The following is a 22626-nucleotide window of genomic DNA, read 5'->3' as shown; positions in this document are numbered from 1 at the left end:
AAAACTAACTCTTGCACACGAGAACTTCCCATGATTCTTTCCATAAGAGGAGCCCAAAGTGCTATGGGTAGTCATACCAGGGGAAGTTTAATAACAATTCCTACCGGTATAAGTCAGTATTAATACAATTATTAAGTTGCTGAACTAGAAGCAGAGATGGCTTAAGTCAAAAACAAATAAAAACTTATCAAGTGTTTGAGAATCTATTATTTGTCCAGCATTGGCAAATGATCTGTGATAGACACAAAAGATATATAATCAGACACTGTTTCAGTCCACAGGCATTTTAAAGCTCTAAATGGGATTCATAGTCAAACTCCTCCTACCTACTTAGGAACACATGTCAAGCCTCACCCTCACCTCCCCTGTTTATTATCTGGAAATATTTTGAACATTCTGCCTTTCAGTCCAAATGCCCTCACCATTCCCTGGTCACAGCTGTTCCTGAACAGTTTCTGGTTGTGCAGAATGAAGGCAGAACTTCTCAGTGGCACCACAGGAGGCTTTCTTCTCTTGGGAAAGCCCCAAGCTGCTACTTCTCTTAATGAGCTGACTCTGTCCCTGCCACCGATGGCTCTCTGGTCTGAGGTCTGGGCATAGCAGCAGCAGTCGATCTTGGCCTGCCAGCTGGTATCTGAGCAGCTGCTCTTGGGCTACCTTCCAGTTCCCACTCTCCTGCAGGTACAACTGCTGAGAAGGAGACCCCGGAGCACAAGTGTGCCTCTGGGATGTGACACCGGTAATACTGGGAGCAGCCGTAGCAGCCACTTCCTCTGGGACAGTGTGGCTGTTCACCTTCCTTCTGGACACTCCGTCCAGGGCATGGTTGGGAAGCTGGTTCAGCCTGCCCAGCATGACCTTCATTCTCATATCTGTGGAAGGAGAAATAGGGAAAGAAATCATTTAGTTTTTAATCAGTTGATAACATATTTTGAATATTTAGGAATCTTGACAATATATTATCAACTAATTAAAGGTTGAATTATAACTGATGATCAATTTCCAAATACCTTTAAAAAACACTTTTTCCTAAAATAAAAGTACTGTATCCCACACCCAAGTTGTAATTAATACTAACCATCCAATAAGTTTGATAATATGTCTTCAAAAAAACCCCACTTTTATGATGTTATTAAATAAACAAGGATTTTAAGTGTAAGCACAGAGCTTAAATTTGATATATAGACTTTAGGCAGGTCTAATTATTGGGAAACCCACACCTATATTAAGAAATGTGAACTTGAAAAATCAGTCTTATTTAGTATTTTGGCTTGTATACCAAATTTACAATTTAAACCTCTTTGATTTTATAAAAATGAATATAAACATAGGTAGGACTAATATAAATATATAAATACATTTATGAGCATGTGCATGTGTGGTTGTGTAATAGTGGAAGGAGAGAAAGTGAATTGTAATTTAGTCACAAAGTTAGTGTTCTGCTAAAATTCCCCTTTTTCTGGGTGGCTGTGTGACTTTCATTCCACCTCTTAGTCTGTCATGGCTTCAATTGTAAAATTTAATATTATTATCAGTCGTTATTTAATTTACTAAAATTTCCTTCATTTTAGCAACTTTAGTTATTATTTTCTTTCATTGAGATTTCATTTGTACTTTAGTTTTCTTATTAAACATAATTAAAAATTAACTCAGAAGAGTACAATATTGGTAAACTAATGATCTAGGCATTTTTTTCCTAATCTGGCCTAATTTTGGGGAGTGCACTATTATATATATACACACACACTTAATACTGTGATCATGCTCCAAGTAAATGAGTTAAGTAACTTCTCACATTACCGGAACAGTAAATGATGATGAACTAAGAATACATAGAATTTCAGTGATATCATAGTCAGAATTACCAGAACAGTTGTTTATGTTATTAAATATATAAAATATGACTCCCCAAAGCTATATAGCATAGCAGCTAATAGCATAGGCTTATAATCAAATAAATGTGGTTATAGTTCCTGCTTGGTCCTTTACTTGCTGAATAAACATGTAAACTGTACTTTATCACATTGTGCCTCAGCTTGCTCATCTTTGAAACAATAATAGTGCTGGTGTCTATCTTGTGGGATTATTTTAAAGTTAAATCAGATGAAGCATGCAAAGTACTGCCCAAAAGCAACAATATGGTAAAGACTATCATATGGTTTGGATGTGAGGTGCCCCCATAAAACTCACGTGTGAGATAATACAACAATGTTCACAAGGTGAAATAATTAGATTATGAAAACTTTAACCTAACCAGTGGATTAATCCACTTGAATTGGGTGAATAGGAAACTGGAGGAAGTAGATCACAGGTGGCATGCCTTTGGGGTTTATATTTCATCCCTGGCAACTTACTTTTGTTCTCCCTTCTTGTTTGTCATGAACTGAGCATCTTTCCTCCACCAAACCTTTCCACCGTGATGTTCTGCCTAAGCTCAGTTCCAGAGCTATTGAGTTGGCCAACAATGGCCTGAATCTCTGAAACCATGAGCTAAAATAAACTTTTCCTCATTTAAGTTGTTCTTATTGGGCACATTGATCAGAACAATTCAAAGCTGACTAAAATAACTATCATGATAATTGCCATTACCATTATAATAACCATCATTGTTGAAATTTCTAATGTTTAAATAATAGTGCCAAGTGCTGGTTTCTATTTGTAATATTCGCTCATTCTTTCAATTCTTAGAGCCAACCCAAGAAACCATTAATACTATGGTCCTTGATTTATAGAAGAATAAATGAAAGTGAAGCTGGACATGATGGTATGCACCTGTATGTACTTCTAACCACCAAGGAGGCTGAGGTGGGAGAATGACTTGAGCCCAAGAGTTAAAGGCCAGTCTGCGTAATATATTTCGATTCATCTCACAAAAGTCAAAAGTACAGATGGTAGGCTTACTTACCATATTTGTAAAGCTTCTAAGTATGTACATGGGAATTCAAATAATCTCATGTGACCATGCATTAATCACTTAAAATAATTATTAAATGATTCTATAAGTTTCTTTTCTAAATCTGTCTACAACTTACTTTAATAAAAGTACCTTAAGTTAATAGTTCTGTCTCACAGACAGTAAGATAATTTCATGTTAAAATACACCAACATAGACAGTAACAAATTCATATTAAAATATAGCAACAAACAACCTCAATACAATAGTCCTTAGGTGTTTAACCTTAGGCTTTCTTTTGCCTTCAAAATTTACTTTAATAATTTAAAGTACCATTTATACAGCAAGTATACCAAATAACACATGTTTAGCACTACATCATGTATGTAATTTGTCCTTAGAATAACCCTCTGCAGTGCATGCTGTTATTATCTGTCATTTATATATGTATACATACCAGGGATTGAACCCATGGGTGCTCAACCATTATGACACATCTCCAGTCCTTTTTTGTATTTTTATTTAGAGACAAGGTCTCACAAAGTTGCTGGGTCTAGCTTTGAACGTAAGATCTTTCTGCCTCAGCCACCTGATTTACTGGGATTACAGTGGTGTGCCATGCCCAGCTATTATCTGCCCTTCAGAAGAAAGGTAATTAAGAGACAGAATGACTAAGTATACCTTCCCAATACCACAGGTAAATTAAGGGCAGATCTGGTTTAGAGAGTTCAAGATATTTTGATCCAGATTCTGTGCTTGTCAGCACCATACAACAATGTATAAAGTCCTAGACAGCAATTAAGAATTAAGAAGAGTGTTTGGCTAGAAATATGCATATCAGTATGTCAAATGTGCAAAGGTCATCTTTCATGTGCCTTGTGATGAATAAAAAAAGACTCATCTTAAACCCTTGGGAAGTAGGTGGCAACATGTTCATCGACATCTACTATCACTAATGTTCTTGCATTTCACCACTAAATTCATTAACTACTCTTTTTTTTTTTTACACACAATGTAGATGCTAACGTATTAACTTCTGTATTATGCTTCTCTCAGTTTATTGGGAGCTGTCCTGGCTATGTCAGAAGACAATAGTGCTATCTATATCATAGAATTAAAAACCCAATTTATTAGTAGTTTAATCGAATCTAGCAACAGATGATGGGTAGAAAATGAAGTAATGAGGTGAGGTTATGAAAACGTAATAATTCTTTTTATTTTTTAATTTTTGCTTTTTTTTTGAGACAGGGTCTTGCTAAGTTTCTCAGGCTGGCCTCAAACTTATGATCCTCCTACCTCATCCTCCCAAATAGCTGGGATTACAGGTGTGTGACTTCTAAAATGCTTTTTACTTGGACCAGTAAATAAGATAAAGTAATCATGTTGTTCAATTGTTCCCACAATGCTTATATTACTATCCTGATAAGTCTATATTACTCATATTTCCCCTTTCACTTTCCACACAGTCTTTTTGTCTAGCGTTTATCTGCCATAGCTACCTGCCTGGAGGATTTCTCTTGCTTGGAGCTGTGAGAACTTTCCGGTTACTCTAGTTTTCCTATGGGATCTGCAACTCCTTCCAGAAGTGTTTCTTGACAGCTCAACTACATTGATTTATGCCTCAATACTTGTTGACTGGAGTTTCTCATTTGACCTGTGCTGCTGTTTCTATTATTGGTCACCTTTCTTTGTGTGACAGTCCCATCTTCCTCTTAGGACTTTGAGTGCCTTTAGGGAAGGAGATGTTTTGTGCTATCAACCCTGTTCGCTCATTATGCCCAGTTCTATACCAAGCACTGGGCTTGGTATCATCTCCATAATTACTGCTCTCACCAGGAGGAAAAGGCATAGTTTATCAGGATCAGCAAATAACCAAAGAACAAGAAGAATAAATTGTCAGGTAGAAGCAAACTTAAAAAAGGAAAAGAGGCTTTGAATTTTAATCCCTTGGTAAAACCAATAGCACTTTGTATAAGATGAATCAAATGCTACAAGTCACCTATTTTTAAGCCATTGAAAATATTGTTATCCTGTTTTTGAGAGACTTTCATTGGAAATATTTCCCCCCTTGTTCTTCAAGTCTGTATCTCTTCATAAAAGACTAATGCAAGCCTAGCTTTCTTTTGCAGACCCCAAAACATTTAAAAGTCTCCCATAAATTATTTACATGGAAGCTCCAATCAGCAACATACCTGACAGACTCCCCAGCTGAAATGAAAGTTCACTGTGTAAAGGTGCCCAGGGAGGCTGGCCACCTCCCACTGTGAGGTTATAGACAGAACTAAGTCAGCACACATTACATGTCAGTGCCGACATCAGAAGGAATCAGCTCTTTTGATCTAGGACCTCCACAGGAAGCTTAGATCTCAGACAAATTAGATAAAAAATGAATTTATAGCAGATATGTGTCCTAAGGCATTCAGTTGAATGTTTGGGTTTTAGGGATGGAAGGATAGCTAGTATCAAAACATATGAATTAACATGCCTTCTTCCCATCACTGCCTGGTTGATGAGTTTCCATTAGAAAGGAAAGAGGAGATTTCAAATTGCCTGTACCCATGCTTCATAGAGTTCCATTGGTAGGTATGATCAAGTTTTAGGGAGAATGAGACCAAATATGGGGCACATATATCCCTTCTCTACAAAATGAGGCCCTTACTGGGTTGGGGTGATTCCAGGTACACCTACAGTCTGATTTGGGGTGCTTCCAGGTAAACCTACAATCGGCTGCAATTTTTCCAGCTCTTCTTAACATCCTGTGGCTTATGAAACTTTCAAGAGCAGTGAATATACACTATGCCCTTGATTTTTTAAGATTTCTGTGAGTTCTGATCTCTGGCTTCTTTTGCTATCAGAGGATTAGTAATGAATTTCCCTTCTATTTCTCTCACGCCAATTCCATGTGCAGTGTTCAGTGTTAGAAGACTTGGAGATTCAATAAGCAGTCTCAAAATAGTTGACATTTTTGAAGTCTAAACATGGTCTGAGGAAGAGAAGTGGACAACTAATATGTCAAAAATGGATTCTATCATTTATTGATAAAGGAAAACGTCTTGCCCACATATTAGAAAATACATATGCAGTAATTAGTAAACAATATCACCAGTGTTATCTCAATTACTTTTCCTTTAAGTGGAAAGTTATCATTTATTTTAATAAGCAATGGAATGTCAATCAAAAGTTATAAAAATTAGAGAAAATAAAAGGAAGGAAAACATACTGTTAGTCTCCCACATTGAGTCACAAGTGATCTCTATTCCATTGATTTTCTGTTGCTCTAACAATGAATGCATTTTAGTAAATCAAACTCAGCTCATTTATGCTTCTGGAATTTACCTTGGTATATTTTTTGAAGTGAGAATTTAGGTTAATAATTATTCTAAATAGTCAAATTATTTAGCTCTATGTATAGAATGCTTTAATTTATTTTTTAAGCATGTATTACATTTTTATACCTAACGTATATATTTATTATGTATAATATATAATTATGACCTATACTTATGCAATATACATATATGCATATATATGTACATAATGTGATACAACACAAGAATACATGTACACCCTAACACGTACACAACACACACACACACACACACACACACACTCATTGGGGTTATTTCCATTAGGGTATTCTTTTATCAGTATCACATTTTACTAAGAATAGTAACATAAATATTATTTCTCTGCTAGAGTTACACATTCCCATTGTCATAAAATCAATTTCTTTTAGAAAATTTGCTTTGTATCATTGGTCTGTACTTTCTGATGAACTTTGTATTCATCTTATGCCACTTTACACTGTGCAAAATTATTGAAATTGCATTAAAACCAAGCTAATTTATAAATAATTGAGGTCCCTGAAATATTAGTCAGTCTAAATACAAATATATTTCCTTTTACATTCATGTCTTCTCTTTAAACTACTCAGCAAAACACATCTTACTGTTATATACCTTCAACACATCTCTCATTAATATTTTTTACCAAGATACCATATCCCTTAGCCACTATTGTATATTTTATCACATTTTGTAACTATGTACTCCTAACTTCTTGTAGCAGTCCTTTTTGTGTTACTATAATGAAATACCCCAGGCACAGTGGGACTGTAATCCCAGTGGCTAGGGAGGCTGAGACAGGAGGATTGCAAGTTAAAAGCCAGCCTCAGCAATGGCAAGGTTCTTAATAACTCAGTGACACCCTGTCTCTAAATAAAATGCAAAATTGGGCTGGGTATGTGGCTCAATGGTTGAATGCCCCCAAGTTCAACCCCCAGTACAAAATAAATAAATAAATAGAATATAATGAAATACCTGAGGCAGAATAAACTTATAAGAAAAAGATGTTTATTTAGCATTTATAAAATATTATGTCTTTATAGATTGACATTTTATTTGAATAAGTTACTCAAGTTAATTATAAACGATAGCAGTTAAGTTACCTCCAATAATTATATCATCTGCAAACCATCTCCAACATTGTCCTTTTAATTTATCTCTGCCTACATTCCTCAGCATTACACAATGTGTCCTCATTTCAGTAGCAAGTACTCTAATATTCCATTGTTAAATATAATATTTCATAGTGTTGAAACACTTATTTAGCAATATTTCTCTTTTAATAAGCCTTTTCACTGCTGTGACTAAAAGACTTGAGCAGAACAATCATAGCGGAGGAAAGTTTATTTGAGGGATCAGGGTTTCAGAGGTCTCAGTCAATCGACAGCTGGCTCCATTCCTTGGAGATAGAGGTGAGGTTGAACATCATGGTAGAAGAGTATGGTGGAAGGAAGTAGCTCACATGATGATCAGTATGCAGAGAGAGGAACTAAGCTCAGTTTGCCAAGTATGTACCCCAAAGGCATGCCCCTAATGATTTACCTCTTCTAGGCACACCCTATCCATCTCCAATTACCACTCATCTAATCCCTAGCAGGGGATTAATTCACTGATTGGGTGAAAGGTCTCATAACTCAATCATTTCACCTCTAAATGTTCTCGCATTTTCTCAGACATGAGCTGTTTTGGGGAGACACCTCATATCCAAACCATTATAAGTTTAATTATTTTTTCTTATGGAACAAGTGCTAATTTTTTTCATGGTTTTAAAATAGGGGACATTCTTATCTTTTTCCCTTATGTGATATAGACATGTTATTCATTAATGAATTCCAAACATATTTCTACTTTTCTGGGAGCTTGGGAAATGTCTCAGCTGTTGTGTCTTCCTTACTTCTAAACACCTTGAAGCCATCTCTCTCCTCTTCATCCTCTGGCATTCTTTTAGATTGATGCTCACAAAAGATAAGTTCATAAACAGTCCTTTTTATTTCACATTCATGAAGCATATCAGATATAGTTAATAGTCTCTAAACTGATAGAGATAAGGAGTCCCTGAAGTTGACGTTCATAATCACATAGGTATAAAGGCAAGCCTTTTTTACATGTAGAATTTTCATTCCTAGCATTGGATGTATGGATTCTACAAATAAAATTCGTGAGTGGCCAAACATCAGTGCAAGATTCGGAGAAGAATGCACTGAGATCTGCAAAGACAGAGGACTGTCAAGACAACGGAAAGAGGCAGCCATAGCAGGAAACATCATGTCACATTCTGCCTATTGCTAACAGTGATGTGCAGTTCTTATACTCTTGTTAATCTTGGGCATTATCCTGTTGTTGATCTGTTTTTAAAGAAAGTGAGGATAATTTTGCTTTATTCTTTCCTACCAGTTTTTAACAACTGCTGGAATCCAAGGGTCTTTGGAAAGAAGGGAGAATCATTTCATCTCTGTCTTCATCATTTACTCAATAATACTTATTAGTGGTTTTATATCATAATTGGTCTGGTTTAGATGTGAGGAGTCCCCCCAAACCCACGTCTGAAACAATGCTAGGAAGTTCAGAGGTTAACAGATTGGGTTATGAGAACAATTAACCTAATGAACACCTTAATCCCCTGGTAGGGATTAACTGGGTGGCAACTGTTGGTGGTAGGTAGGGTATGGCTGAAAGAGCTGGGTCCTTGAAGGTGTGTCTTTGGGGCTCATATTTTGTCCTTAGTGAAGGGAGTTCACTCACTCTTCCTCCTGATATGATGTTCTGAGCCACTTTCCTCTGCCACCTCTTCTATCATGATGTTTTCCCTTACCTTGGGCCCCAAAGAATGAAATCACCTACATATGAACTAAGACCTCTGAAACCATGAGCCCCCAAATAACTTTTTTCTCCTCTAATTGTTCTTTTCAGGTCTTTTGGTCATAGCAAAAAAACCCTAACTAAAACAATAAGTCCCTATAGTAAAGAGCTTCTCGGGTTAAAAAAAGATACAGAATTTATACAAAAGATAGGAGGAACACAAACAATTACATTACATATTACATGTTATGTAAACAAGGGTAGAATTTTAGAAGTTGAGAGATGGGAACCACTCCTTCTAGATAAAGAGACTTTAAAAAGAATAAAGGTATTTGGAAGAAATGGGAGACTGTGACTATGTGGATACACTGGAGAAAAACATTTTGAAATGGGGAAGCCTGTGTTGCAGATCGGGAATACTGTTCTGGAAGAGAAAGAGGAGACACACCTGCCAGCAATGTGGTAAATGTGACTGAATGAAGACACATCTGAGAGGTAAAGCAACAAGAGAGGAAACTCAAGGACACAGAAGAAGTAGAAATGATAGAGGTTGATAAGCAAGAAAGGGACAGAGTGGGAAAGGGTGAACTAGGAATTCAAGATCTATAACTCTGAGGTGTCTAGATTGGGAGATTCGGGTGTTATTGACCAAGTTAAAGGAACAAAGAAACCATTGAGTAAAAGTGATGTGAGATTGAGCTTTGACAGGGCAAAGCAGAAGTCTTTTCCTGGCATTTCTATGAACCAGAGTTTCTGCAAAATGGACAATCAAGCCTTCACTAAATAAGATATGAAACCGTGTGATGTGATTTAGCACTCAGAGGATTAATCATTCAACTCAGAAAAATGATATTATTGCCTTTCACATTCCCTCCTATATCTCAGTTCTTCCAATAGATATTGTTGCATTTGCTTTACACTTGTTTATTGAATTAACTTGTTCTCCAATTGTTCCCCAAATACTATTTCTGTGTACCAACCATATTGGGAATTCATAAAGGACAAGGAACCAGATACCACCCATTGCAAATGTGCAGGCAAAACTTTGTTGTGTACTAAGTAAATATTATTTTCTATTTATGGGGAGATTAAAATAGTAACTTATAGACACTTCAGCAGGTTCTCACCTAAATGTCACAAAGATGAGTAATATCTATTTCCAAGGTTTCTCATCCTTGGTAGTACTGACATCTTGAGCCAGATAATTTGTGTTGGAAAGGTGGTATTTATAATACATGATGTTTACAGTATCCCTAATCTCTATTCACTATAAATAATATCCTGGTCCTCCCAAGCTATGACAAAAAGAATGTTCCCAGTCATTGCATACATCCTCTGGAGGTAGGATGGGTGACTGTCCAAATATGTCTACTGCTGAAGGAATTCAGACCCAAAGCTTTACGCTTTAAAACTGAGGCAGTACTTGGGAAGACCAGGTTGTGTTAGTCACCCTACCTAGAGGGCAAAATTGCTGTAGTGACGAACCTCTGGCCTGTGGGAACAGAGAGTCATCTTTAGGATAAATTCCCAACACCAATAGTACTGCCACAGAGACATATATTTAGGATTTGTTGAACCCAATGAAGAAAATGTTATGACTGAAGTAGGAGTTATTGGGGAAAGCTTTCTTGGGAAAAAAAAAAAGTTATCTGAGTCAGTGATTTAATATGGAGGCAATTTTAACGGATGAAGGCAAGAAGTCCAATTTGAAGAAACTTTGCAAGCAAATGAGAAGGAAGAAGGGAGAGAAATCCTAGGGTAATTGTCAGCAGGAGGCAAGAGAGTAAAATCCAAAATGAGATCATAAAGATGGAACAGAGACAAGACTTGAAGATTTTGAGTCTTGAGTAACAAGAATAACACATATGTTAATGTTTACAGTATGCTAGGAATTGTTCTGTGCTGGCTTTACTGATGTTAACCAGCTTAATATCAATAACAATCCTAATCAGTAAGCAGTATTATTATAACAATTTTATCAATGAGAAAAACTGAAGGGCAAAGAGGTTGTCTTGCTTGAAGGCACAAAGTCAGCCAGATACCACCCATTGCAAATGTACAGAGAAGACTTTGTTGTGTACTAAGTAAGTATTATTTTCTATTTATGGGGAGATTAAATCTAAAATAGTACTTATAGACACTTCAGCAGGTTCCCACCTAAATGTCACAAAGATGAGTAATATCTTTTTCCAGGAAGTCAGATTTAAAGGAAGTCAGATTTAAATCTGATCTGTCCAACCCTGGGTTCCATGCCCAATCTTGTCAGATTCCCCTGCCCCTCCAACCAACAGTGGGAATCCATTAAATCTATACGTAACAGAGCAACATGATCAGACATGAATTTTGAAAGGTGATTTAGATGACTCTTTACATCAAAAGCACTGAACAGTCCAGTATGAGATATATATACCTTACTTCCCTTATCTCTCTATAGCAACTGTCTAGAAACCCTATTACATTCATGAGATTTTTGGTAAAAGTAATATCACAATAAGCTTGCAACTTAAATTTAGTAGTAATAGTTCCATCAGCTAAATAATTTCATATGCAATAATAATGCTTAGTAATGGCAAAGGGCCAAGCAGCAAGACAGCCAACCACTTTAATAGCACACCCCAAAAGTTTAAAAACAGAGCGAGAAAAGGAAAACCAAAATGTTGTGGAAATAGGGGAATAAAACCAGATGTATTTCAAGCTAGCAATAATTAGGTAGATGATAATAATTTTCAAAAACTATAGAAGATGCCTCATTATTTGCTTTGGAAAAGATTCTATTAAGATTTGGAAGAAGCTTAGGTGATAAATAAATTCACTGTGATACAGGGATCACAGTGAGGGGGGTTGGATAACACATCTTTCTATTTTCAGTGTGGATTTTCTAACAAACCTCTTCCAAGAAGCCCGGTCCCTGTCTCATTCCTGATAATTTATTAATAAGCCACCGCATAAATGTTCCTTATTAAAACATCCAGGTGTGTGGACTGTTTAATGTAGTTAATTTAAGTGAGACAACCGAAAGTCATGTAGATGACCAAATTAGATGAAGGGAGAGATCAGCAATGTTCCCACCATTCTCTGAAGAGTGCAGCTGAATGTCAAGAGCTAGGTCCAGACACTGTTTCAAACACCTTCCCTGTGTTTACATACAATAATATGGACAAGAGTTTATCCATTAATAAGAAAGACAAGAAGCCAAAATTAAAATGATCTTCAATGGCACCTAGAAAGAACCTGTTCCCTCTCTCCATCTCCATTCTCATCTCCTCCACTCATACTTCAACCCACACCTCCTACTACCATTTGTTGTATGTCCAGGAGATGGATAATCTGGAATTTTTTTTCAACTCATTTTATCCATGGGTAAAGACACAAAAAGACAAACAAACAAACATACATACATATGTATGCACACACACACACCCAAACACCCGCCCCCCAACACACACACACATCAGTGCACTGAGCTGCTCTATTTGGATTAAACATGAACTCAGTAAGATTGGTATTCCTTTTTCAAGCAGAAAATATGATAATTGATTCTTACTTGGGAAAAAAAAGAGAACATTCTTCCTTTTAGAGTATGTTTTAAAATGTTTCAGACCCATGGAAATCACATGAATGTTTTTCATACACCATAGCCATACTTGGCAAAGCCATCTTGTGTCCTGGGCTCTATATTCCTATTATATGCATCCTTAACAGGACAAGGGCAGAGCATTGATCCAAGGTAAATGCTAATCTTTGCTTGGCACCAATTTTAATGGCAATTTAACAATATAACAAATAAAATCATCTGGCATAATGCAAAATATAGGCAAATCATGCATTTTGCTAAAAAAATACAACTAAATGACAAAGCAGGGTTTAGCAAAGCTGACTTATTTCTTGAGGGTTCCACATTCAATCTAATTTGCATAGTAGGTATTTGGCAACTACACTCTCTGCTTTCCCAAATTCAATAATGTTGCCAAATTGGCAGCTTTGTAATAGCTGAGGGAAAGATTATATGCCTATACTCTGGTTTCTCCTTTTCTCATGTAACAACTCAAATGTTAAACCAATAATCTACTAAGAAAATTATATAAACATCAATTTAAATAATTGGTTACTAGCTGAGAAAATCAGCTGAACCTGTACCTTCTTATGCTGGGGTATACTTTGCTTGAGGAAAAAAAGTCACAAAAAAATGAAAGAAAGGTCTTTTAACAGAATTGTTTTAGAAACTGACATTCTGGGGGTGGTAACGAACCCACAGTTTGTTCCCAGTGGTTCTCCTCTGTGGAGTTGTTGGCATTGTCTAAACTCACCTTCTTCTGCCAAAGCATCTTCTTTTTCTTTCTCTTCTTGTGATCGACGGCGTTTGGATGAGACGTGGATATGGTTCTTCTGATCATTAGTCTGGGATTTAGGTACCTCTTCAGGTTTTGTTTCTGTATTAACACAAAAATTTATTTCTTCTGATTAAAAGAACATTTTTTATTTATAAAATGTTTCTCTTTAAGCCTCCTCCCAGTATCCTTGTGAAATACACGCAATAGAATGCATATAATAAATTCAGAACTTAAGCAATAATGAATCCCATGTATCAATCACCAACATTACAGTTTAAAACTGTTGGTCCAAAACAGTAGTAGTCACATGTGGCTACTGAACACTTAAAATGTGACTAGCTCCAATGGAGATGTGTCCTAAGTATAAAATGCATAGTTGGTTTTGAAAAAAAGTAAAATATCCTGTGCTGGGGTGCCGCAGCCCGGCTGGCTGGACAAAATAATTGGGGGGTGACGAACAACTTGTGTAGATTGATACAGCAGGAGTAGGAGCCGTTTATTGTAGGACAGGAGCGGTATTTATACATTTCACACAGCTTATCTAATTAACATAAACTAGATACAGCAGTCAACCAATAAGGAATCTCCACACTTAATGGCTCGCTTTTGTTACTTCACAAACCACTCCCTCTGGCATTTTGCCAGGCACCATCCAGACTGTTTACAAACTCTAACACTGGGGTATATACTGTTTTTTTTTTTCATTCATTACACATTAAAATGATATTTTCACTATATTAGGATGAATGACAACTAGAAAATTACTATGTGTTTCACATTTGTGGATCATGTTATATTTCTGTTGGAAGAGCTAATAATTAACAGAATGTTACTAACTTTTTAACCTTTTGATTTGAAATAATTATAGATTCTAAAAAGGGTTGGTTCATAGGATGACATTATTGGGAAGTAGTGAATCCCTTAGGAGATGGAGCCTTCTCAGAGGTCCTTAGGTCACTAGGGACATAACCTCAAAGGAGACTATGGGACCTGGTCTCTCTTTCTCCCTAGTACTTTCCTCCCTCCCTTCCCCTCCCCCCTCTCTCTCTCCCCTCCCTCCCTCCCTCCACCCAATATGAGCTGTAAATATTTGTTACTATAGATCTTCCCCGGATGATGTACTTCTATCTGTTATTCTTAGAAGAGGCCAAACCAATGGGACCATCTGGTCTTGGATTTTGAACTTCCCAAACTATGAGCTAAATAAACCTTTTCATTTTATAAGTTAGTTGTCTCAGGTTTCATTGTAGTAACGTGAAGCTGACTAAAACAGTATCAACATCAGGAAATTGATATTGGTACAATCAACAGAATTCAAACAAATGCATGCTTTTGACTGAAAAATTTAAATCTTATGTCCATCTGTGGCTGAACATATACTTAATTTTCCATTCATTTGTTTAATAAATATAATCATCACAAACATATTTACATTTTCATGCCAGATACTGTTCTGGGCACTGTGAAAACTATGATGAATGAAAAATACTCCATACATGCTTCCATAGAGCTTTTGTTCTAGTATGGATGACAGAGATAAATAAATACGTTTGTAACATAATGTCAAGAAATGCTATGTTGTGTGAAAAGGCGATTGTTCTGGGGGAGAAAGTAAATGTTTGGAGATAGGTGTGATCAGGAAGGACATACCTGGAGATGAAATCACAGTCAACAAAATGAAAATCAACAGCCACAAAGAATATCTCTGATGAAACTATAAAGAGATTTAATTTTATCAAAAATATAAATAGTGATTTCCTAAAGTGAAAATAATTTTATAGGTGAGTTTCAAGCTGAACTTGCTGATATTTTTATAAAACATGATTTCTACTCACCGAACTAAAAAGGATAATTGAGGAAAAACTGGTCATTAGTATTTGGGTATTTGAAAAGTTTTCTTTTTTTAAAATGAAGGAACTAAGATCGTAAGAAAGAAAGAACTTACAGCATTTTTCATGAGTGATTAAATCAAGTTTTCATGGGCAACTTAGAATTCTGGAAAACCTATATTAATTTCCATGAATTTCATAGATTTGAAAATCTTACAGACTAATATGAACACTTGTGATTTTTTTAATTGTAGGAGGAAATATATATCAACATTTAGCAGCCAGCAAAACTCAGTGAAAAATTATCTATCAAATGACCAAGAGATAGTACTTCAAAATCATGCCTGGGTAGATGCTCCATTTAAAAATACATGGTAGACTAGTAGAGGTGCATGTAATAGTGCAACTGAGGTGGACCTTAAGTCCTTCTTGTCAAAGAATATTCACAATTATCTGTAAAACCTAATAAGTTATTTTCCATTTTTCTACTATATAGCTGTATGATGCTGGATTTCCTTGATATACTTCAGCACAAACCAATACATTGCAACAGACTGAATGTAGAAGCTGCTAGAAGATTCCAGCTGACTCCCATTAAGGAAGACATTTAAGAGATTTGTAAAACTGCCACTTTTTTTTATTCATAATGTCTTTTCTGAAAAATATAGATTTTTTAAAAATGAAAGTGTTAATTATGCTTACATTCACTGTCTATATTATTGTTATTTCAAAATAAATTAACAAATAAACTCTAAATGTTCTGTTTTATTTTTAATTTGGAAATGCTAATGTATAGAACCCACACAGACAAAAATTCTTTAGGTTCTCCATAACTGTTGACAGTATAATAGGGTCCTCAGACAAAAATTTTGCCAACTCTGACATAGAACATAAGCTGAATTGGAGAATTATTTAATGAGGAAGCTAGAAAGCAGTACATTTATCTGATTCTAATGTAATGAAATGCTAATTTTAGAAATTAAAGTACAGAAAATAAAGTATAGAACATAAAAAAGAAAAAGCAAGTTACTCATATAGAGCTAATTGCTGTGAAATTTTTTGTCAATTTTCTTTCCATCTCTTTATAATTTTTAAACTAGCTAGGAATGTACCCAGTAAGAAAAATGTGAAGATTTAATATAAGGAAATGTGCTCACAGATACTGAAAGTTTTAAAGAACAGAAAGGACTGAGATAATAGATACAAGTAACTTCAAGAATAAGCTACTTCTAGCATTGAGGGAACAAATAAGAGGAGATAAGATCTGCAGAGCTTAATGAGAGTCCTCAAATGGCTAGTAGGTTTGGATGGTAAATTGAGGCCAAGAATTAAATCACCTGTTACACAGGATCACTTGAAGTAAAAAAAAAAAACACAGAAGTTTATTACAAAACCGAAAGTACTACAAACACACCACACACACACACACACACACACACACACACACACACACAGGGGTGGGGTGTGGGTAGATGATTGGATTTAAAACCCAAACAAAATAAAAAACTGCATTTCAACAAATCACAGTTTGTTCACCCAAATAACCAGGACACAGAGAGAGGCAGGGCCAATTGGCCATTGTGAAGTTCAGACACAAGGTCTGATAAGTGAACAACCCTTCCTTAGGATCCCTCAGAAATTCAAGCACAGCGAATATTTGGTTGGTAGAACTGTGCTACCTCCTTTTTCCTTTCTCTTTTGTACTTTACTATTATTATTATTTTTTTTTCCTTTTGCCTCTTTTTATTCATTGGTTTATAACTTTGGCTCTTTTTACTCATTCTTGCTTATAACTTTGATGTTATAATAAATACATGTGGTGGTCTGGAGCATAATGTTTGGCTAGTATAAGGGATTTACTAATGCTCTATCTGCCTCTCTTTCTCTTCCTAAGAACCAGCGAGAAAGATAGAAAGAAGTTCTTTCAGAGACCCCCCCTTCCCTCAATGACTCAACTTAAAAAATAAAAAATGAAAAGATATTCTGCTTTTGGGGAAATATTCAAGGACATACTTAATTTCTTTGTTTCCAGAGAAAAATGCCCAGCACTTGTTTCCCTCTTTTGAAGGAGAAAAGGATGTTTCTGTGTGATTCTTTAGCCCATTTTCTGCAGGGTCAGCTGGCAATGGAACATAATGTTTCAGGGAGAGGGACATGGAGCTAACTGCCTGGATGCTTTGTGGCTGAGTAACCTTGGGCAAGTTATTTGCCCTTTCTATGCCTCATTCTCCACATCTGTACTGTAGGCATAATATTTATCACCTGCATAATTGAGTTGTTGTGAGCATTAATAATTAATTTATCTAAAGTCCTTAGAGCCTGGTACATAGTGAATATTCAATGAATTTGAGCTTTTATTATTTTGTCGCTGCTATTATTTAAGATTTTGCAATCCTTGTCTCTACTATATTAATTGAACAGTTTGACTCCACATAGTTTTATGTATTGCAAAGCACACAAACATTACTCTTTGAAGGAATAAAAAAATAAACATACAAGATTTTTTTCTAAATATTTTTATTCCTTCCCCCTCCAAAACAAAATAATCACGTACTTCTGTTTTTGCTTTTCTTAAGCCAACAACACACCAGACAGATCAGAGCCAGCCACGAGACCACTGAGCACAGGGAAGCAGCCATCAGAATGGTTGACCTGTCCTTTCCAGTCACAGGCAAGACAGCAAAGGGCCTAGATCGAGCTGTAAAATTGGCTCCTGTTTAAAAAAAAAAGTTCCATAATATATTCAAATAATAATAAAAACTTGTACAAAAGATTTGTTTATCATAGTGCCTGCCACTTAACAGGTACTCAATAAATATTTATTAAATTAAATTATAAAATAACTGAGTCAATAATAAATCCAAGATTTATATTCCTGAAGAACTATAGGATACCATCAATAATTCATACTCATTCCTTCCAACACAGGCAGAACCTGTGTAATTCTATCCAATTTTTTCAATTGTCTCATTTTATTCTCAGACATACCTTATCCATCAACACAAAATTGTAGATTCATTCATTCTTCTACTAATTAGGAAAAAAGCATATACTCAGTTCCATAGTGCATAGAACTACTTGCTCTGTATCTGCTTTAAATATGAAGGGTAACACATTAAAATAGGGGCACAGAAATTCCAAGAGTGCCAATAGACTTTCTGAAGTTCGAAAGAATTGGAAAATGGGAGTAGACTAATGGCAGATGGAGCCAGTTTGGTTACGTATGATGGGGCAAGATGAGGAATTTCCTATTGAGAAAGTACATCTAAGAATTCACCTGAAACCCTTGCCATTTTGTAGATTGAAATGTTTGGGTTTTATCCTATTATTACTTATGGAGCAAGGCACAAAATAATCTAGAAAAGGAATTGGCCTATACACACAAAAACCTATATACAAATGTTTATGGTAATTCTATGCATAACTACCTAAACCCAGAAATAATCCAATGTCTTTCAGTTGAGGACCGAATAAACAATAGTCAAAGGGGCGCCAGGTGCTGTGGCACGCACCTGTAATCCCACTGACTCAGGAGGCTGAGGCAGAAGAATCACAAGTTCAAACCCAGCCTCAGCAACTTAGTGAGGCCCTAAGCAACTCAGCAAGACCCTGTCTCTAATAAAATATTAAAAAGGGCTGGGGATGTGACTTGGTGTTTAAGTGCCCCTGGGTTCAATTCCTGGTACCAAAAAAAAAAAAAAAAGAAGAAGCCATAATGAGCTGTGTTTTTAATGTATGAGAGACTTATGAGGATTCTGTATACACAACGGTAATATCTATTCAATTGCTCCTCTACCCAAGAAATTGAAGAACATTATTACCAGCTCTCTGCTTGATTCACATATAAATGAAAAAGCTATATGAATCAATGCTCATCAAACCTATTATTTTTGAGTGCCAACAAAAAAAATAAATAATTGGCCTGAATTTGTGAATAAAGTCTGCTTTCCAAACCTTCTAGCACTAGAAATTGATACACTTACAAACAAGCAGTTACCCTTGGGATCTGTACCATTAATCAGCTTGATGTCAATTAGGGGTCCCTAAAGTACAGACCATTTAATGCTTTTTCTGTTCTTTTGTAAAATCTCTTTCTTACAGAGCCTCAATTTATAGACTTGGTCTTGAAAACTTGAAGAACTATTTAGGGGAAAAGACTTTTAAGACAAATCCTTAGTTATTCCACTTTATAAGTTACATGGAGGAAACTAAAAGTAGTGATGTACCAAATGTGAATGCCAGGGTCAGTTGGGTGTCACATGTGGTACTGAGAAGTTTCTGTCTACAATATATCTTACCTTTAGTTTTATAACTTTTTCCTTAAAATAACATTGATGATGTATTTGGCTAGTCTTAGATAATCACTAAGGAAATTAAAGGACAAAAGTCTTTTAAATGTCAGAACAAATCTGAGACCAATATCCAGCCCTGCCTATCTGACCCTTTAAAACACATCCATTCAGAAACTGGTGCACAAGATAAAACACCTGAAGTTCCAGGTTCAAGTACACTGAACATGTCACTCTGTGAAACTATACCTAATAGTATTACATCACCTCAAAAAATAGTTTTGTTAAGTGATCCAAAACTTGGAATTAAAGGAAGATGATTTCAAACTTTATTCAAGACCTACTGGCATTTTTTCAAAATGGTCTTATCAAAAGTTTATCAAATTCTCTAGAGTATACTTTTGATTGACTATTTATTTATTTATTTATGATGGGGTCTTGCTATGTTGCCCAATGTGGTCTTGAGTTCTTGAACCCAAGTGACTCACCTACCTCAGCCTCCTAAGTAGCTGGGATTTCAGGCACATAGTAATGTTTATCATTAATTAGAGTTTAGACTTGTTAATTTGTAGAAGATTGATAAGCTGCAATCCAATAAAGATATAAATATGCTAAGTGAAGCTAGCCAATCCCAAAATACAGATGCCAAATGTCTTCTCTGATATAAGGGGGGTGACTCAAAATAGGGCTGGGAGGGAGAACACGGGAGGAAGATTACCTCTAGATAGGGAATAGGGGTATGAGGGAAACGGAGGGAGAAGGGGAATAGCATGGATGGTGAAAGGAGACCCTCATCATTATACAAAATATATGCATGAAGATGTGACTTTGGTGTCAACATACCTTATATATCAGAGATTGTGGTATTGTGGTATAAAGGTGTATTAAGAATTGTAATGCAAATAATAATAATAATAATAATAGAGCTCATGTATAATGGCAAAAAAATAAAAATAAAGGTGCATGAAGAGGTGTTAAATAAATAAATAAATAAATGATAGAGGTGTTAAATAAATAAATAAATGATATGTGGGCGTGTAACCTCAGAGAATATGGCTTTATTGCCCTGTATCCAATTGACAAACTTATTTCAGCATTTCTCTTTTGGCTATATGGTGTTATACTTCAAATGCTCTTTAAAATAGTCTTGCCATCCTTCTAGTTCCTTTATTAATGAGTTAAATAACTTGTTGACAAGTGCTCATTATATATTTCCACAAGAGATGCCCTGAATGCACCAAAAGGGAAATTTCTTTTAAGTGTTTTATCAAGGAAAATTGGGTCATATCACATTTTGTTCACACCCTCTACCTGTGGTTCTGAAGTCCCAGGATGTTACTAGGCTTTATCACCATTTTCCCACATGGGAATGTATGAGGAGAGGGGGACCCAAAGAGAAGATTTCATAATACTCAATATCTCAAGACTGTCTCTCTTATAAATTAAAAATTCTCACTAATACTGAACTGAGTATCATAGAAATAAGAAAGGAAATAAGTAGAACACACAAAGTAAATTTTCACATCTAGAGGAAAATATACACTTACATTCTCGCTCACCATGAAGCCTCCTGAGGCTTAATTTCTATGTGTACTTGCTCTTCACATGGTTAATGATACAGCCAAGTGAGTTTTTTTTCTAAACTATTATAACTTCTTACTCACAAGAGGAGTTATTTCCATTATAAGGATGAAGGGATTATTTTTTGAAAGGAAACAGATAATAAAAGCACACTGTGCTGAAATTACCTGGAGGGGAAGTAACATTAAAAATAAAGTGCCAGTTTGACCCAGAGATCAAGACTGCCAAGTTGGAGAAGCTCACATAACCATCTTGTGTTTCTGCCTGGGTACACCCTATAAACAAACACAAAACAAAATGTAGCTATTAGTTATCTATTCAAGATCAGTGTCTTCAGTCTTTTCTGAAGATAAGAAATTGGACAATAAAGGAAAATGTTTTAAAAATCAGAGAGGTTACCAAACCCATCAAGTTCTTAGACAAGTCTTAAAACCAAATATTTAAAAATAGAATAATAACAGATAACATATATTGAGACTTTCATATGCTAGACACTGGGCTTTATACATATCATTGTCTATAAACTATATGATAACCCTGCACAATATGCTATTTCCAATATTCTAGAGATTAAAACGTAGATGCATAAAAATTACTTAATTCTGAGATTATGGCCGAAATCTTCCTGATTTCAAAATTTGTATTCTTAACTATTACTATAGGTTGACGTTTTATTATTAGAAGTCTGTCAAGGAAAGCGTCTATTATCTTTCCAGGGGGTCAGTATTTTTATGAGTATTTTGTGGTAGCAGAGTTAAGCCAATAGATCAGATTAACAGCTAGTCAGAAAATCATGACCAACATTTATACCATGCTTTAGCATAGAGTTTCTGGGTCTTAGTTTCCCTGAATTAAATTCAAACAAGAAAGTTCACATTTTATAACAATAAACCATACATTTATAAAAGGAAAAGAGGAAACTTAACTCAGGATTACATTGCCAACACCATAAATTTGTTTTGGACTCTACTACCCCTAAATTACTTTGCTAATTAACAGCTGCTACACTTCACTCTGGAAATGTCACTATAATTGTTATGGTGGACAGAGTATAAGAGTGGTGTTAAAGTTTATAAATTGGTTTGAGATCTCTAAGGCTGAAAGGTATCATAAAGATATAGCATGCTTAGTGTTACATTTTTCAATTCAATTGCTCAATCCTTTTTGTGAAAACAGTGTCTTCCTCATCAATTTTGCAGAGCTAACTAAAACTTTTTGGGGAAACATCTTTTCTTTCATCTCTTTAGAGTCCCAAAATAAATAAAATGCCCAGAAAAATGGAAATAAATAAGCCAAGACTCAAATAAATGATAGGCGCCCAAGATAAATGCAGTTTATACTCTTTAAAACCTATATGCATCAAAATTATGGTCAATAAACTCTTGCAAACAATGAACTGCAGAGTACAGATGTTCAACATGAAATCATTTGCTGCAGTTTTTCCTTTGACAAACGTCCTTATTGTTCCCATCTTTGGTAGAATACAAAGCAGCATTTAATCGAAATGTGTCCATGGAGCACAGTGAGTCTGCCTCATAGAACAGCCGCCAAACTGCCTAA

General features: G+C 35.5%; 1 protein-coding gene across 1 annotated transcript in view; it reads right to left on the bottom strand.

Moving 5' to 3' along the window:
* Positions 1-432: 432 nt before the first annotated feature.
* Positions 433-22626, bottom strand: part of Pkhd1 (PKHD1 ciliary IPT domain containing fibrocystin/polyductin) — a 429388-nt gene continuing 407194 nt past the window's right edge. The window contains exons 63-66 of the mRNA XM_076860094.2: positions 21234-21341; positions 17751-17909; positions 13344-13466; positions 433-872 (exon numbers count right to left, since the gene is read on the bottom strand). Of these exons, the coding sequence (XP_076716209.2) occupies positions 433-872; positions 13344-13466; positions 17751-17909; positions 21234-21341 (830 nt within the window). The remainder of the gene's footprint in view (positions 873-13343; positions 13467-17750; positions 17910-21233; positions 21342-22626) is intronic.

This window comes from Callospermophilus lateralis, chromosome 6 (genome assembly GCF_048772815.1).
Source record: "Callospermophilus lateralis isolate mCalLat2 chromosome 6, mCalLat2.hap1, whole genome shotgun sequence".
Lineage (NCBI taxonomy): Eukaryota > Metazoa > Chordata > Mammalia > Rodentia > Sciuridae > Callospermophilus > Callospermophilus lateralis.
Note: the sequence above shows the minus strand (reverse complement) of the source record. Positions and strands in the feature narration are given on the sequence as shown.